At 31.4% G+C, this 19952-nt stretch overlaps 1 protein-coding gene across 1 annotated transcript in view; it reads right to left on the reverse strand.

Annotated features, from left to right (window-relative positions):
• The window catches only part of alien (COP9 signalosome complex subunit 2 alien), a 71775-nt gene that overhangs the window by 41858 nt on the left and 9965 nt on the right, over positions 1 to 19952 (reverse strand). The window contains exon 2 of the mRNA XM_067282903.1: positions 679 to 792. Within this exon, the coding sequence (XP_067139004.1) occupies positions 679 to 792 (114 nt within the window). The remainder of the gene's footprint in view (positions 1 to 678; positions 793 to 19952) is intronic.

Consider the following 19952-nt stretch of genomic DNA (forward strand, 5'->3'; position numbering starts at 1 on the left):
ACTGAATTATCGAAAATTGTGTTCTCCGTAGATTCTAAGATTGCTTTCTGACGATCACAAAACAAAAAGATTGGACAGTGCTTTATCGTTTTTGACTCGATACGATCATCCACACAGTCCAGACCTTGCACCCAGTGATTTTCACTTGTTTCGATACTTAAAGGAGTTCCGTTGAGGTCAACGGTTCAACGATGATGAAGAGGTGAAAACTGCAGTCATGGATTGGGCTTCTTCACAGGCGGCAGATTTCTTTGAAGTCAGAATTCAAAAAATTGTTGAGCGGTATGACAAATGTTTAAACAAAAATGAAAATTATGTAGAAAACTAGATAAAAGTATGTAGAATATGAAAAAAATATATTTTAATGATATTTACAGTATTTTTCTTTTTATTAAAAAACGGACCTTATTTAAAAAATAGCCTTCGTATAATTTTTCAATAAATAAATCTCATGTAAAATCTCACTTTTACTATAACTACTCTAAAATGTAAAAGTTATTCATGATGAAAGTAACATTTAACACTGTTTATCTTTAATTTTTTGAGTAAATCATTTTTTAAATAAATACAAATGATCAATTTCCACCATCTTATATAACTTATATAGTAAAATATATTCAAAAACTTAATTAATTACATTAATTATTTTTGCCATGATCATAAGTAAAAAATAATTACTTTTTGGAAACTTGCAAGAGCACCTGTAGGATTCTCTTCCTTCAACGTCTTTGAATTATAATACTGGTTTTCCAAATCAACATCTGGTTCTGAGTTACTATCCTCAGAATATTCCTATAATCATAATTAAATTCATTTAATAATATTTCATAAGCATTTTATAAAAAATACATTTTATTTATAATCAAAAATAAAAATACAAGAAAACTATAAACTAATAAAAAACATCTTCAAAACCTTTGTATCTCCATGTCATAAAGTTTTTTATTAGCAACTAACATTTTTGATCTTAAACAGATTTTAAAAACCTTTGTATCAGAGATACAAAGGTTTTGAAGACATTTTTTTTTATTACAATTAGACCCAGTTCATTTGTATTGATGTAGAATTATAAAACTATAAACCAAAATAAAGTTTTGGTTTCTAGTTTAATTAGTTATGTAAAATTAATATAAATAGATTTTAATATAATACAATGCTATTCTACAAAATGTATTGTGAAACTCCAATTTTATTATAAATATGCATGGATTGTCATCTATGCATATTTATGATAAAATTGTTACAATCAAACCTCAACACAAATTTTTGACTGGACACAAATATACCATTTCACTATGTACTGTACATCTACTAAAATATCTAAAAGCACAATCAATTATGAAACAAAAATTTTTAACAATGCAAAAGAAAAACTAGAAAAAAAACCCAAAAACTGTCTCCTGTAAATAGTTTTGCCTGATTGTGCTTCTGCTGTGCCATTATGCTACCATAAAGTCAGTTTTGTTTAGTCTATCATCCAAAGCAATATCTTCCCATTACTATATTTTGCAAGTAATAAATATTTTGGAAAAATTTATCATGCTTAAAAAGAAAAAGTGATATATCAGTGGAATCCTTGAGATGACATGTAAAGTTATTACTTTGGATAAGAAACTTGACATTATTAAAAGATTTGATAATAGTCAAAGCAATACAAGCATCAGAAGGAATGCTAAGTTTTGATGAATCTATAGTACAATTGATTCTGTCCAAATCTAATGTACACATGGAACAATATATAGATGTTTAAAAAGGTGCTTAATAGATACAGTCAAACTTCCATACTATGAACACTTTATAGCAAATTTCTCTGTATAACAAATTTTTGCATTGTACACTGCTCTTTCAGCCAGAAAAAAATTGCTTCTAAATAACACAGTTAATTTCTATGTAATAAGTTTTTTTTTATTTTTAAGAACTATCAATCATCAAAAGTCAATTATTCCATCTGGATTTAGTTTGAATTTATGTTCAATTTCATTATGTTATTTTTAATTTCACTTTGTAAAACCATGACCCAGGTGTTAGTACTGGTCATCAGCTTTTAAAACCATCATGTAATCTGCCCCCATGTGGCTACCAGTTGTAAAAATGGGAAACAGAGATTATCTGTCAAAAAAGGCATTTGAACCTAAACAATTTACAATTAAGAAATGTTTTAGTTACAGTATTACAGTATTGTACAGTACTTACACATTAAAATAAATAAATTTAATACTGTATCATACAGTATTTCTTAGTGATAACATATTAACATGTTTTTACTGAAAAAAATTACTGTACTGTATAATTTTTGGACAACATGGAATGCACTAGTCACTTTATAATGCAGTGTAGTATAATGAATTAATTTTGCACCAGTTTTGTTTATGCTACTTTCTGTGAAGACACATCACTGTCATAAAATCAAGGCACATCACTGTCATAAAATCAATGAATATTGATATCAGTGGCATTTTTTATTATGTACAGTACAATATTTAACTAAAAAAGCAGTCTTAATTGCACAGGTAGCTGAGATGTCATACCTATATCAATTTTACAGTACTGAATGCTATGTAAAGTTAAAAGAAACTTTCTTAAATTTCTCTATCAGAGTTCTCAGAAACATTAAAATTGAAAAGTTGCATTTCACTTTCTATTTTAACTTCAGTTTGAGAGTGGATGATTCTATACTGTAGTACAAAAATGTCAAAGCAAAAGTGTTTAAACATTACTAAAAAAAATTAATATGTTGAGGAAGTTGGACACATGGAACAATATATAAATGTTTAAAAAGGTGCTTAATAGATACAGTCAAACTTCCATACTATGAACACTCTATAGCAAATTTCTCTGTATAACAAATTTTTGAACAGGGATTTTTGCAGGATCATTTAAATTCATTCCAGAATATGATATTCAAATATTGAATTGAAACATAAGTCCAAAAAATTCAAACAAGGAATTCCTGTGCTACTCTTAAATAAGATCGACAATTAAATTCTGCTGTCAAATAAAGCCTGCCAAGCCATCGATAAACTCATCTTCTCTCTAAAATTTATGCAAGAGGACATGGAATAAACTTTAAAAATCGCCACAGCCTCTAGCCACCTGAAGTGCTCTGCACTTGTGGAGCATTACGGATGAGGTGTGCTCTGGAAAGGCTGTCCAAACTTTGTTGTAATGTCTTTCAAAAAAGAAAGACATTACAACAAAGTTTGAAACCACTCTGAGTAGTTTATCAACCATAAGAAAAATCACAAAACAATTTTTAAATTAGCTGATGATGCAAGACATATAGCAAAACATGCTAGAATCTGTGTTTACAGCAATGTAAATAAAGCAGTTTTAATGCTCTTAATAAGTGGGATGCATATTACAAAGAGAAAACATTTTTTAATTGTTCTGTGAAACAAAAAATTACAAATTTTTTACAAAAATGTAATAAAACTAATTTATTTTAACACAAAAATGTAAAATTAAAATTACATTTATATTATACTAGCTGACCCGGCCACGCGTTGTTGTGGCTCAAAATGTATCTTTTATAAATGTGTAACACTTCCCCGTGGGGGGAATTTCAAAAAATCCCTTCTTAGTGTACAGTACATTCGGAGCCAGGATGTACATTAATTTGTACCTTTTAATAAAACTGAACTGAACTGAAACTGTACAGTACATTCTCTTGACATACCCTATTAAAACACAATCAAAAACGCGTTTAAAATAGTATAATAAAAGCAGAGTTCTTCACAGTAAGCCTTAATCCTGTCCCTCTCCCCGCTGGGGAATATCGAAAAATTCCTTTTTAGTGTATATTCTGTTGACGTACCGTATTAAAACGCAATTAAAATGCAAAAAACCACATGTAAAATAGTATAAATAGAAGCTGAGTTCTTCACAGTAAGCCTTAATCCCGTCCCTCTCCCTGCTGGGGAATATCGAAAAATTCCTTTTTAGTGTATATTCTATTGACGTACCCTATTAAAACGCAATTAAAAACCCAAAAAACCGCATCTAAAATAGTATAACAGAAGCCAAGTTCTTCACAGTAAGCCATGATCCTGTCCATCTCACCCCCCAGGGGGGATTTCGACATGTATATTATATAAAAACACGTGTGTATTTGAATGCAACGTTGTGTCAAAATTTCAAAGGAATCGGTAGGAACAAACAAACGTTATATTTTATTTATATAGATAGATAGAAAATGATCTGCTTTAGTTAATTCTCACAGAGAAGCATAATGCCTCACAGAAAAGCAAACTTAGGTCGTCGGAAGTTAGCGCCATCTGTTGGACATAAAAGCCTTAATCCATATATAAATATATTTTTGAAAGGGGGGAAATGGTGGTCTTTACATGTGCCAGAAACCTTCGCGGGAGTGTATTAAACAACTTCCCGAAGTTTCGTGGCAATCGGATAAATGGTGTGGTAGTGCATGAAGGACAAACACACACACACACACACACACACAGACATACATTCATTTTTATATATATAGATAACAGTTCACAAATACATATATAAAGATATTTTTGGAAGGGGGGAAATGTTGGTCTTCACATATGCCAGAAACCTTTGTGGGAGTGTATTAAACAACTTCCCAAAGTTTCATGGCAATCGGATAAATGGTGTAGTAATGCATGAAGGACAGACAGACAGACAGACAGACAGACATATTCGTTTTTATATATATAGATAACACTTCCCCCGTGAGGGAAATTTCAAAAAATCCCTTCTTAGTGTATATTCTGTTGACGTACCCTATTAAAACGCAATCAAACACACGTCTAAAATAGTATAATAAAAGCCGAGTTCTTCACAGTAAGCCTTAATCCTGTCCCTCTCCCTCGCAAGGGAATATCGAAAAATCCCTTTTTAGTGTATATTCTGTTGACGTACCCTATTAAAACGCAATCAAACACACGTCTAAAATAGTATAATAAAAGCCGAGTTCTTCACAGTAAGCCTTAATCCTGTCCCTCTCCCTCGCAAGGGAATATCGAAAAATCCCTTTTTAGTGTATATTCTGTTGACGTACCCTATTAAAACGCAATCAAACACACGTCTAAAATAGTATAATAAAAGCCGAGTTCTTCACAGTAAGCCTTAATCCTGTCCCTCTCCCTCGCAAGGGAATATCGAAAAATCCCTTTTTAGTGTATATTCTGTTGACGTACCCTATTAAAACGCAATCAAACACACGTCTAAAATAGTATAATAAAAGCCGAGTTCTTCACAGTAAGCCTTAATCCTGTCCCTCTCCCTCGCAAGGGAATATCGAAAAATCCCTTTTTAGTGTATATTCTGTTGACGTACCCTATTAAAACGCAATCAAACACACGTCTAAAATAGTATAATAAAAGCCGAGTTCTTCACAGTAAGCCTTAATCCTGTCCCTCTCCCTCGCAAGGGAATATCGAAAAATCCCTTTTTAGTGTATATTCTGTTGACGTACCCTATTAAAACGCAATCAAACACACGTCTAAAATAGTATAATAAAAGCCGAGTTCTTCACAGTAAGCCTTAATCCTGTCCCTCTCCCTCGCAAGGGAATATCGAAAAATCCCTTTTTAGTGTATATTCTGTTGACGTACCCTATTAAAACGCAATCAAACACACGTCTAAAATAGTATAATAAAAGCCGAGTTCTTCACAGTAAGCCTTAATCCTGTCCCTCTCCCTCGCAAGGGAATATCGAAAAATCCCTTTTTAGTGTATATTCTGTTGACGTAACCTATTAAAACGCAATTAAAAACGCAAAAAACGCATGCAAAATAGTATAAATAGAAGCCGAGTTCTTCACAGTAAGCCTTAATCCTGTCCCTCTCCCCCCAGTGGGGGAATTTCGACATGTATATTATATAAAAACACGTGTGTATTTGAATGCAACGTTGTGTCAAAATTTCAAAGGAATCGGTAGGAACAAACAAACGTTATATTTTATTTATATAGATAGATAGAAAATGATCTGCTTTAGTTAATTCTCACAGAGAAGCATAATGCCTCACAGAAAAGCAAACTTAGGTCGTCGGAAGTTAGCGCCATCTGTTGGACATAAAAGCCTTAATCCATATATAAATATATTTTTGAAAGGGGGGAAATGGTGGTCTTTACATGTGCCAGAAACCTTCGCGGGAGTGTATTAAACAACTTCCCGAAGTTTCGTGGCAATCGGATAAATGGTGTGGTAGTGCATGAAGGACAAACACACACACACACACACACACACACACAGACATACATTCATTTTTATATATATAGATAACAGTTCACAAATACATATATGAAGATATTTTTGGAAGGGGGGAAATGTTGGTCTTCACATATGCCAGAAACCTTTGTGGGAGTGTATTAAACAACTTCCCAAAGTTTCATGGCAATCGGATAAATGGTGTAGTAATGCATGAAGGACAGACAGACAGACAGACAGACAGACATATTCGTTTTTATATATATAGATAACACTTCCCCCGTGAGGGAAATTTCAAAAAATCCCTTCTTAGTGTATATTCTGTTGACGTACCCTATTAAAACGCAATCAAACACACGTCTAAAATAGTATAATAAAAGCCGAGTTCTTCACAGTAAGCCTTAATCCTGTCCCTCTCCCTCGCAAGGGAATATCGAAAAATCCCTTTTTAGTGTATATTCTGTTGACGTACCCTATTAAAACGCAATCAAACACACGTCTAAAATAGTATAATAAAAGCCGAGTTCTTCACAGTAAGCCTTAATCCTGTCCCTCTCCCTCGCAAGGGAATATCGAAAAATCCCTTTTTAGTGTATATTCTGTTGACGTACCCTATTAAAACGCAATCAAACACACGTCTAAAATAGTATAATAAAAGCCGAGTTCTTCACAGTAAGCCTTAATCCTGTCCCTCTCCCTCGCAAGGGAATATCGAAAAATCCCTTTTTAGTGTATATTCTGTTGACGTACCCTATTAAAACGCAATTAAAAACGCAAAAAACGCATGCAAAATAGTATAAATAGAAGCCGAGTTCTTCACAGTAAGCCTTAATCCTGTCCCTCTCCCCCCAGTGGGGGAATTTCGACATGTATATTATATAAAAACACGTGCGTATTCGAATGCAACGTGGTGTCAAAATTTCAAAGGAATCGGTAGGAACAAACGAACGTTATATTTTATTTATATAGATAGATAGAAAATGATCTGGTTTAGTCCGTTCTCACAGAAAAACAATGCCTCACAGAGAAGCAAACTTAGGTCGTCGGAAGTTAGCGCCATCTGTTGGACATAAAAGCCTTAATCCATATATAAATATATTTTTGAAAGGGGGAAAATGGTGGTCTTCACATATGCCAGAAACCTTTGTGGGAGTGTATTAAACAACTTCCCAAAGTTTCATGGCAATCGGATAAATGGTATGGTAATGCATGAAGGACAAACACACACACACACACACACAGACATACATTCATTTTTATATATATAGATTATTACTGTATATTATGTTTATATTAATTTAAATTATATAAAATAACAAAAAAATTAAGTTAAAATAATACTTTATTTACCAAAAACTGTTATTTCTGTATAACAAATTTTCCATATAGAGAATTTTTTCAGGATTTAGCAACTTTATTACATAGAAGTTTGACTGTATTTTCTAGAAAATATCATATCCATTTTTCAATTATTTAAGGCTGTCTAAGCATCTGTCTTCAGATCCAATAAAAAAGAAATGATTATAATGTAATATTTGTAATTTAAATTAAAATACATTCAATTAAGAATTAATTTTGCTGGTTGAGGTTTAAAAATCGTTTTTATTTAAAAGTCAAATACCAGTTTAAGTAACACAGATCAAAATAATTATGATGATGATTAATCCACCATATATAAAGCTTTAAAGCAGTTAAAAACATACAAAGCTAAACTAAATCCAAACCAGTTCATAATTAAAATAAATGAACTATTTACATATTAACACAAGTTGAAGCATTATCTTCACGATTCACAATAAATATCTGCAAACCACAACAGGATAATGATAATACCATGCACAAAAACCAATAACCGATGTGAAATAAGTTTAAACATCAAACAACAAACATTTTCTTAACTCCTTCCGAGTTCTTCCTCAGGTATTTTTAAATTTGATTTAGCAGGATCATTTAAATTCATTCCAGAATATGATATTCAAATAGTGAATTGAAACGTAAGTCCAAAAATTTCAAACAAGGAATTCCTGTGCTACTCTTAAATAAGATTGACAATTAAATTCTGCTGTCAAATAAAGCCTGCCAAGCCATCGATAAACTCATCTTCTCTCTAAAATTTATGCAAGTGGACATGGAATAAACTTTAAAAATCTCCACAGCCTCTAGCCACCTGAAGTGTTCTGCACTTGTGGAGCATTACGGATGAGGTGTGCTCTGGAAAGGCTGCTGTAATATTGAAATCTGTGGCATATGTGAAGAGGGCCATGGTGTTCCTATCATGATGTATGTCCAATATATGCTCTATTATCCTAACCCCCATTGAATCCTTAGTTGACCCAATGTACAGTACACCAACAAATCTCTATCCCATCTGTTGTCCCTGATGGAGACTATATATGCCCAGAAGTCTGCTGCAGTTGAGAGGATCTTTTCTATTACATAGTAGGCATGGAGAGTCATCTATATGTAATATTAATCTACCTTTTCTTTGCAATTGTGGTATATATAGACTTTAAATGTGGGCTAAAAGTAAGATAGATCCTTTCCAGTGCCTCCTCTTGTTTATCCATCAAAAAGTCTGTTGGGAGAGTGAACCCTGCCTGTGCACATCAGTATCATTCACACAATCTTTGTATAATGTTGGTGTAACCATGTGCCCTGACTACGTGTTCTATAAGTCTCAATTCCTCGATCAATGCGTGGGGAGTAGAGGTATGCATGTATGCCCTTCTAAATAAGGCCCTGAAAGCTGCAATTTTGTACGGGAATGAATCACATGATCTAATCAGGATATATATGAAGATTGCACACGGTTTACGAAACACTGACGTGCATATGCCAGACCCTTCAACATTGATATCTATGTCCAAGAAGTAGATCCAAGTGGAGTTGTATTGTTCTACCTCTAGGTACAGGCTATACAGATTGTCATTAACTGAGTTGACAAAATGTGTTAAATCTGATATTGTCCTCCAGAATATGATGATGTCATCAATATATCTCTTATAGAGGATGATGTTGTGGAGGAACTAGGGGATGGGTCTTGCTTTCCAATTGTCTGAGACAGAGGTCTCCTGAAACCAGACTGCCATTGGGATCCCCTTTCCTCAAGTATATACAACTCCATTAAATTAAAATATAGAACTATAACAAATCAAGTGGGCCATCTCCAGTATATGTTAGTGCGGGGATCGGCAACCTATGGCATGCATGTCAAATTTGGCAGCAGGACAATTTTCAGTGGCACTCTGATTGAATAGAAATGTAATAAAAATTATATTTTAATTATTAATTACACATTTAAATGGAAGTCATAAATCAGCAAAGCCCATGGTACATTAAAAACATATCTCTTGTTTGTACATTTCTATTACAGCACATGCATTTACACTCCCTTTTGCCATTTACATGTTATGCAAGAACTTCACATATAAGAACATAATTCAATTAACAACTTAACTTCAAAATTATACATTTTTGAAATCTGTTACAACCTGACTAATTTTGATAGCATATATAATAAACGTGGTAGAATCATGTCAACACTCAGAATAAAACTACAACTTATGTTTGGCACAACACCACTGAAAGATTGCTGACCCATTTTAGTGCATTGTGCTATCCTCAACCAACCAAAACAGGATGTCTCTGAGGACACAGAAACAATTCATTAAATATAATTTAACACATTCTGTAATTTCTTATATAGTTTTTTTGCCAATATATTTAATAAAATAGGACTGAAGAGGGGTGTTAAGCCCAAAATTCATAACCTTACTAAAGTATTTCTATACTTTACTATACTATACTATACTATACTTTACTATACTTTTCTAGAAAATAAACCTCTTTTTTCCATCAAAAATAAGCGTTTCCTGTATGATTTGTTCTCAACACAACTTTGTGCTAATTCTGAAGGATATATCAGGTCAGTCCATAAATTCATGCATATTTTTATCTACAAAAAAAGCAGCAAAAAATTTTAATTAAATTTTATTTCAATCTATAATGTATTCACCATTATTTTGTACAATTTCTTGCCATCTTGATGATAGCTTTTTAATCCCGTCTTCGTAAAATGATTTCGGTTTTGAATCAAAATATTCAGAAATAGCCTTTTTTACATTGTTCTCATCCTCAAAAGTTTTCCCCTTTAAAAAATTCTGCAAACTGCAAAAAAGATGATAATCACTGGGAGCAATATCTGGCGAATATGGTGGATGAGGTAAAATTTCCCAGTTGTAGCTTTCAAGTTTCTGTACAGTTATTTTTGCAGTGTGTGGTCTGGCATTGTTATGCTGCAAGAGAACCTGCTTTCTGTTCACTAACAACAATCGATTTTTTTTTCAATTTTTCATTTAAACGCTCTAATTACTCACAATACATTTGAGCTGTAATTGTTTGATTAGGTTCTAACAGCTCAAAGTGAATTACACCTGACATATCCCACCAAACAAACAAAAGAATTTTTTTCGGATGCAACCCACCTTTTACAGTTGGTTTTGACTGCTTGTTGCAATCCATCCATTGTTTTTTTCTCGTCACATTATTATAGAGGATCCATTTTTCGTCTCCAGAAACCAGCCTACCAAGAAAAGATTCTAAAGCAATACAGGATAAAAGAGACGTGCAAATGTTTACACGTTGTTGTCTGTTAGCTATTGACAGTTTATGTGGTATCCATTTTCCTAGCTTAGAAACTTTTCCGATTTGTTGTAGGTGTCTATGAACAGTTCCATGGGATGAATTTAAACGTTCCACAATTTCATCAACTGTTAAAGATGATTCTGCTTCAACTAGTGCAGAGAGAGCATCATCATCAAAGTCAACGGGTCTTCCAGTACGAGCCTTATCCTCCACACTAAAATCATTGTTTCTAAATCTTTCAAACCACTTCTGAGCAGTCCTTGCACTAATTACAATTTGATTATGTACAGTATTTATTTTTTTGGCTGCATTTGTAGCATTCTCACCACTTAAAAATAAAAAGTATAAAACGTGTCTTTTATATTCATCCATTACTTCCATTTTAACAAAAATAAACAACTGAAATGTTCACAATTCTGAACAGTATTATATGAATGAGATCCAATTTAACACTTCAGTGTAAAAATTATCACATTAGACTGACATTTTTAACAGCAAAACAAGATTTTTCTCAAGGTCATAAAAATGGGCATGGACTTATGGACTGACCTGATACAATTTAAGTCACCTTAAGAACCCCAACAAAAATTTTTCTTTAATCAAGAATTTAATCAATTTTGAACCAGCAGTAAATTTAAAATGTGATCTGAGAAGAATAATGTCATACAAACTGTAAATAACATACATAATACAAAAACTATTATCTTTTAGTTTGGTCCTCTGCAACAGTGCCAGATATATAAATAGGCCTGCTGGGTTGTGATCTAGGATGCCAAGCTTTGGGGTACTAAAATTTTGGAACTAAAATACAGACAAGATCAGCCAGTCATGCATAACAATTTGACACTAATTACTATTCATTACATTTCTTATTCAGTTTTAATTTTAATGTTTGATTTTTAGCAACTGTTTTTGTTTGAATTATTTTGAGAATTGGATTCTTACTGATGTATAATTATTAATATAGGGTAGATGTACCAGTTTTGGCCAGTGTAGTACCAGTTCTGGCCAGAAAACAAATTTAACTTAAAAATATAATCACAAATGAAACTTTTATTGTTAACTGTTCACACAGTTAACAATAAAAGTTTGTTTCATTGGACAGATTTGAATATGTGGTGATTATATTTTTAAGTTAAATTTGTTTTCTGGCCAGAACTGGTACACTGGCCAAAACTGGTACATCTACCCTATATTAATTTTCATTTACAGTAGAGAATCGTAAATCGGCACCCCGGTAATTAGAATTGCCGGTAATCGGCACGATTTTCAGTCAGACTGTGTCGTGCTGAATCAAACGTTTTTGATACTAAATTTACTTCTAAAGTATAATTTTCATGTTTTTATATTCTTCAATATATTTATTTTGTTTGTACAAAATGCAGAAATAATTTTCTAACAATACGATAGCCTCGATTATTATTATAAAAATTTTCGTTAGGCTTAAAATCGACGAAAATTCAACACGAAGTGACACGCAACGAAGAAAAATTTGAACATCGGACAGGTTAATATATTTTTTCGTACATAAACTGTAATCGGAACAAATCCCTAATCTGAACAACCCCAGTCCCCAATTGATTCCGATTTTCGGTTCAATACTGTATTATTTTAATTAATTTTATGCTATTTGTGTTATATAAATATAGATATTTAACATTTTATTTGATCCAATCTTTTATTACAAAAAGTTATATTAATTTATCTAGTCATTCATTGTAATGACTAGCTTATGGATCAATTATTACAGTAACCAAGCAAATAAAGTTTGTTTCATATTTTAAAATTTGAAGAATTTAATCTTCACTATAAACCAAAGTTGCCATTTGACAGATTTTTTGTCAATTTTTTAGCTTGATATTAAAAACATTTTATAACAATCATTTATGTCATTTCAAAGTTGATTAATTTCAGAAGAGAAAAAATACTTTCATAAATATATTTGATGCCAAATAAATACAATATTTTGAGTGAAAATTTTTGAAACTTCAATAATTTTTGTATTAAGAGCTTTCAAAGTGTAAACTGTTTTATTATTATTATTATTTGAAAAACTTGTTTAAAAATCATACAAGTGTCTTTGAAGCTACAAAAATTACTCATTCATTAATGCATCCATTGAGTTATTGAACACATCAAATTTAAAATTCATTTAATCTTATTTAAATACAAACATAAATATTCCAAATAATAGCAAAATTATACTTCAAAAGTTATGCATAAGTTTTAATGAGTTAACATAATTTGGAATTAGAAATAAACAATGTTTCATATTAATTTAAAAATTAATTAAATTAATCTATCAGAAATCTGGATGGAAAGAATGACCAAGAGAGATATAAACCAAGTATGCCCTGCATTGAGCAAACCAATGAGTTGACAGGTATGGTTGCATAGATGGCCAGATGGCCAAGCAGTCAAGGTGGCAGCCTATTGCTCTGAGGGACCTAGGATCAAATCCAGAAAGTCAAAAAAACCCCAGGAATTTTTCAGGAGGTGGTCCATCCAGATATATCAGCCCCCACCTTCACCATACAGCTGCCCCATTGTGGGATGGCCAAACCCATACTGGACTTGCTAAAAGAGGTCTTCTTAGTGCCCACAGGGCAAAAAGTTAAAAAAAAAATAAAGAAAAAGTGTGGGGTTGCATAGTAATTATAAGTTATAACTATGTCTGGAAATAAAGTATAATAATTCAAACAAATTTATTTAATTGCTAATATACACTGTAGTTTTGTGATCTGAATTCTGTTCTGAGTTATTCTTTCCTTCCATATTCTAAATTAATAAATTCTATAAAACACTGCTCATAAAACCTTTAACTGGGGCGAAGCACAATCTATCAGTCAATCCAAACGTTTTCAGAGCTCTCCTGGGTCGTTCTTTAGGCAAAGAATTTTTTGAAACGATTTTTTACAACACAATCCACGTAAAAAATTGCATTTTTTACAATGTGGTTTTTTACCATACCATATTTTCACCAACATTGAACAGAAATACATGATGTTACTACTATTTGAAAGACGAATATCTGCAATTTTGTACTATATTTAAATGCATTCAATGTGTACACAATGTGTGAAGTGGCAGATATCCAGGCATATTCTTGCCAAACCTTCTCACAGATGTCTTGCATGATTTCCCAATGATGGTATTGATGTAATTCTGCAATTTCAGCAGTCATAGGAAATGGAGAAATGTATGCATTGTTCTTAACCCCAAATCACAATAAAGAAATCACACACCAAGGTCAAGTGACCAGAGAGGCCATACGCAGATATATGCAGCTGTTACACAACCAATCCATTGACCTGAAAGTTATCCATTTAGGTACTCCCAGATGCAAATGTGGTAGAGACCCATCTTGGTAAATGAACTCCTGTCCCGCTTCATCTGCAAGTTGTGGCATTAACCAATTTTCCAGCATGTCCAGGTACATCTTTCCAAGAAGAATGGGCCAAGCACACATCTGGAAATGGCACAAAACATATTTACTTTGGGGTTGTCATGTTTCAACTCAATGATTGCATGGGGATTCTGCAATCCTCATATTCAGATATTATCCCTATTGACATTTCTAGATAAATGAAAAGTTGCATCATCACTAAAAATGATCCATTTCAACAAACCATCATCCATTTCTCTCAAGCTAGTGAGTTTTCACACAATGCTAGACACTTGGTTGGACCATCAGGCTGAAATTTTTGTAACAGTTGCAAATTGTACAGGTACAATTGCAATCATTTCTGTAGAATCTTCCTCACTATAAACTCCAGTATCTTCAATTCTCAACTGGCTTGCTGCAGAGATTTCTTAACACTCCAAATAAAACTTTCAATACACTGTCAACTATTTCTTTGATAACACTTGGCCTCCCTGTACAACCTTTACCATGATGAAGACGCATCCTGTCACAAAATTGTTCATACCACCTTTGGATTGATGTCACAGGAGGACAATGATGTCTAAATTGCCATCAAAATGTGTGTTGAACTGTCACAACGCTGTTATTTCACACACATTCCAAGACACACCATCTATGGTCAGTTGATAAAGCAGACATTTTCTCCATCATTGATGTCTGCTTTTCCTGCATGATGGCAGTACTACTAGAGCCATTCCAAATTACATTCACATGTGTACTTGACAGGAATTTTACAATCCTTGGGACATTTCCAACTCACCTATGGTAAGAATCCTGTCATAACAATTTATTTTGTTACATATAATAAAATCATAAAATAATTTGTGCATACCCTGTACATATTGGAAGAATAAAGTTTTCACGTTTTAAAATATTTGTCTTGTTTCTCTGATTACAGAATAAAAAGGAAATAATAATCAGAAATAAAACTTTATTTTTTCATTGCAAACATATATTTATTAATAATAGCAGTAACATTATCAAAAACAAATTTTCTTAATAATGTTACTGCTACTATTATACATGTTCTAAACTAGTAATGGCAAACTTTTTAAGTAAAATTTTATAATTGACATAATAAAAATTTATTATATCATTTATAAATTTTTATTACTACACATGAATTTTATGTTAACTTGTCAAATAAAAATTTACTTTTATATTTTTAAATAATACACATCTCTATGCCTGATGAGTATATAATGAATTACCAACGATCACCTTAAATATCGGGCTATATTTAAGGCGATATTTAAGGCAATCATTGGTAATTTACTTTTATATTTTTTACATGTTTTAATTTTACTTCATTTATTTAAAATTAAACATTACTGAAATGAAAAATAAAAAGTTTGTAAAGAATATCATGCAATTGTTTTTGATTTATTATTCTATCAATATTTGAATTAACATTTCAGCTTTCAAATATAAATCCAAATAATGCAGAAACAAATTTTCAGAACATTTAACAGACATGTTTGGTTAATACTTGGTTGATATGATGTTTGAAAACTGTTTTACTATTCAAAAATAAATATAACAAATATGAGAGTCATATTAAACGTCATAAGCAACAATATTTAATAAATCAGATTAATTTATTTTTGGAAAAACAAATATATCACATTATTTTTCAGACTTTTCTTTATTTTTCCACATAGCCTCCATTTTCTTTAATACATTTTTCCCACCTTTGTGGGAGCTTGAAAATTCCTTTTAAGAGAACTCCGTTCAAGTACTACAATAAAAACTGACACACTGCTTTCTTGATGTCCTCCACTGTTTCATAGCATGGCCTTGCATGTTTTCCTTTACAACACCAAAAAGATGATAATTGGAGAGTGCTAATTCAGGACTGTAGGCAGGATGCAGAAGAATGCCTCACCCCATTTTTCAAATTTCCTCCATGGTGTAATGAGTAGTGTGGAGCCTCATGTTGTCATGCTGCAAGTCGATCTTCCCAGGACATTTATCATGCAATGAATGACAGAGTTTATGAAGTGTCTTGATAAGGCTGATCTTTGATGTTTGTGTTTCCATCTTTAAAATGTTTCACCCATCTTCCAACACTACTGGGAGCCATAAACACATCTCCATATGCATGCTGAAGTTTCTGGTGGATTTCTGCAGCACAGATTCCCTCTTTGACAAAAATTTCAATTACAGCATGTTGGCAAAACAAATCATCAGTTGCAGAAATTTTGTATTGGCTGTTTGTGGTCACATGATGAAAGCTAATGACATCACAACTCACTCATGGCACTGTCTATAGTCTATAGATTATGACAATGTTCTTAGTTTTTCATAATTAATAGATTGTGACTTATAAAAAATCATTGTTCATGACTTTCATTCAGTATATACAGAACCAAATTAGTAAGGATAACAAAATTCTACATTATGTAATTCTATACAGTTACTTAGAGGGAGAAATATCTAAACTTTGGTAACATTTTGACATATAGGATACATTTCACTTCTACATATTTTCTACATAGAGCACTTTGAATTTCTGCAAAGTTATTCTAGGTTTTGCTTATAATGTTAATCTTAGTGAGCTGTCTGATAAGTATCTCAGCTGTCCTTTCCCCTTTCCATATAATATCCACATACCTCTGGTACAGTACATTAAGTTTTATATTTTTGTTATTACTTCATTAAAAGTATTTTTCTGTTTATTTTCATACTTTGACATTTAAATATTTATTTGAATTGGCTGTCTGCGATTGAATTGAATTGAAATCTTATCAAAGAAAGACAGAAACCTTTTTTGATAAGATTTTGTTTTCTTCAGTCAATATATAATAACCTATTTCCCATTTTTAAGTCTTTTTCATTGAGTTACTCTACAACAGTTTTCAAAACTGAGTTCTTAAATTAACTCTCAACAAGAACTCATAATATCTACATTTATTATTAAAGATCTACAGAACACTATTTTATATGGTTCCAGTTTTTCATAATTATAAAATAAAGAAAGCACCACTTTCTAGAAAAAATACCAGTACAAATAAGTATCACCTCTAAGCCTTTAGATTTCTGGTACAGTTCAAATATAACAGATGAACAAACATTTTCAATTCTATCAGGTCAGTCCATAAGTTCGTGGGCATTTTTATGACCTTGAGAAAAATCTTGTTTTGCTGTTAAAAATGTCAGTCTAATGTGATAATTTTTATATCGAAGTGTTAAATTGGATCTCATTCATATAATACTGTTCAGAATTGTGAACATTTCAGTTGTTTATTTTCGTTAAAATGGACGTAACCGACGAATATAAAAGACACGTTTTATACTTTTTATTTTTAAGTGGTGAGAATGCTACAAATGCAGCCAAAAAAATAAATACTGTACATAATCAAATCGTAATTAGTTCAAGGACTGCGCAGAAGTGGTTTGAAAGATTTAGAAACAATGATTTTAGTGTGGAGGATAAGCCTTATCCTCCACACTAAAATCATTGTTTCTAAATCTTTCAAACCACTTCTGCGCAGTCCTTGAACTAATTACGATTTGATTATGTACAGTATTTATTTTTTTGGCTGCATTTGTAGCATTCTCACCACTTAAAAATAAAAAGTATAAAACGTGTCTTTTATATTCGTCGGTTACGTCCATTTTAACGAAAATAAACAACTGAAATGTTCACAATTCTGAACAGTATTATATGAATGAGATCCAATTTAACACTTCGATATAAAAATTATCACATTAGACTGACATTTTTAACAGCAAAACAAGATTTTTCTCAAGGTCATAAAAATGCACAGGAACTTATGGACTGACCTGATACTTCCAGAATCTGCTTCAGGTTCACAATCATTCCAAAGGTGGATTGTCAAGAATTTCATATGTTTTTAAATGAAAATTGCTTCTAATGGGATAGTAATAAAGAAATCACTTTATTACTATCCTATTTTTCTGTTTTACAATTATGCATAATCAAAAATTAGACAAATTTTCTGCAAATTTTTCAGTACAATTCCCAAATTTCCAATAAATAAAATTTAATTCAAAACTCTACAATAATATAGTACAGTATTTGAATTATTGTATTCATTTAACATTGTCTTTTCAACTTTATGAATACAGTAATTAATTCAAACTGTACATAATAGTATTAATTTTACCTGTAATTCAAAGTGATTAAAACAACTTTATAACTTAACACCTCTAAATTTTTTCTTCTGGGTTTTCATTAAATATTTAGAGTTTATTTCATCGTTGCCTGCAAATCTCACTGAGCTCAAAACTTAAACAAGTGTTACAGTTGCTTGAGTTTGGCAAGAAATTAAAATCAAATGTAATGTCTACTGTATGTCTGGTGCTCAAACTGAACCAAAATGACTATTTGAGATAAAACTTGACATGTTTTGCTATAAACAAATACTTTAATTCTGTAAATCTTCCAATTGAAGTTCTGTTTTCGAAAATAAAAATTTCTTTTTGAATCATTCCACATTATTATCCAATATAAAACCAAAAATATAAGTCAAGCATTACTAAATGCAAAAGATTTAACCTGATAAATTTAAAAACATTTCTCAGATAAGAAAATGCAGTTTCAATACAAACTCAAGAATATAATTTTTTTAGAAATCTAAAATAGATAATATGCACCTTACTCTACAGAGAAATATGTTATTTCTTCAGTAACTTGGAGAATATTCTTCATAATAAATGGACAGTTTTTTAAATTTATTCTGATTATAACAGCTACAATTATTGTTGAAATATAAATTTTTAGAATATAGAATAAATGCAGAACTATAGAAGTCATTCTGTTAATGACTTTAGAATACAAATATTTTTGATTTGCAGAATAAATTATATTCTGTTACATATTAAAGTTTTCTTATCCATGAAGATGGACTTTTATCTGGTTCAAAAATACTTGAATTGTATTATATCTCAATGAAAGTAATTAAATTCTAATAAACAAATTATTTTAAAATTGATGGTTATGTTCTTTACTGCACCTATACCATAGCAACAATCTAGGGACCCAGATATAGCACCAAATTTAAATTTCAATATACTTACTACAGCAATGAGTTTATAAAAGATTGATTTGGGGCCCCTTGCTAGTGATGCATCCAGGCAATTTCTCTTTTTGCGCATAGGATAACACAATACTTCCTGTGATACATACAGTATCTATTCTCTTTGTTTTTTATACAGCTGCCCATTTCTTGGATGTATGAAGTTTCTAAAAATGCAAATAAAACTACATGTTGGTACAAATACAATGCTAGGAGTGCACTGCAATTGTTAATTTTTGCATATTTTCTTTATTTTAGTTTAATATACATATTAATTGTTTTTCGTTGTAAATTAATATTTCTATAGGTTAAAATCATAATTTTTGTTGATTAAAGACATCTGAAATTATTTTGAAATTCAATTTGCTTAGTAGATCAGAGATTGAGTATACTGATGAAATTTCAAAATCTGTTTTAACATCCGAGAGTCATCTTTTTCATTTCTATTTCATTTCAGATTCTTTCTGTTTTCAATTACTAATAAGATCTTTTCAATCATACCCATCATGTTTTGCCAAACTAACAACAGGAACAGCTAGATAGTAACAAATAGGGCCTGAGATTTGGGGTCAATCCATTCTTAAAAATTTCTGACTCAAGTACATACATTAACTTTATTCATTTGTTTAGATTTTAAACGTTTATAATTATTTTCAATCTTTTA

Source organism: Centruroides vittatus, unplaced genomic scaffold (assembly GCF_030686945.1).
Source record: "Centruroides vittatus isolate TY-2023 unplaced genomic scaffold, ASM3068694v2 contig_971, whole genome shotgun sequence".
Lineage (NCBI taxonomy): Eukaryota > Metazoa > Arthropoda > Arachnida > Scorpiones > Buthidae > Centruroides > Centruroides vittatus.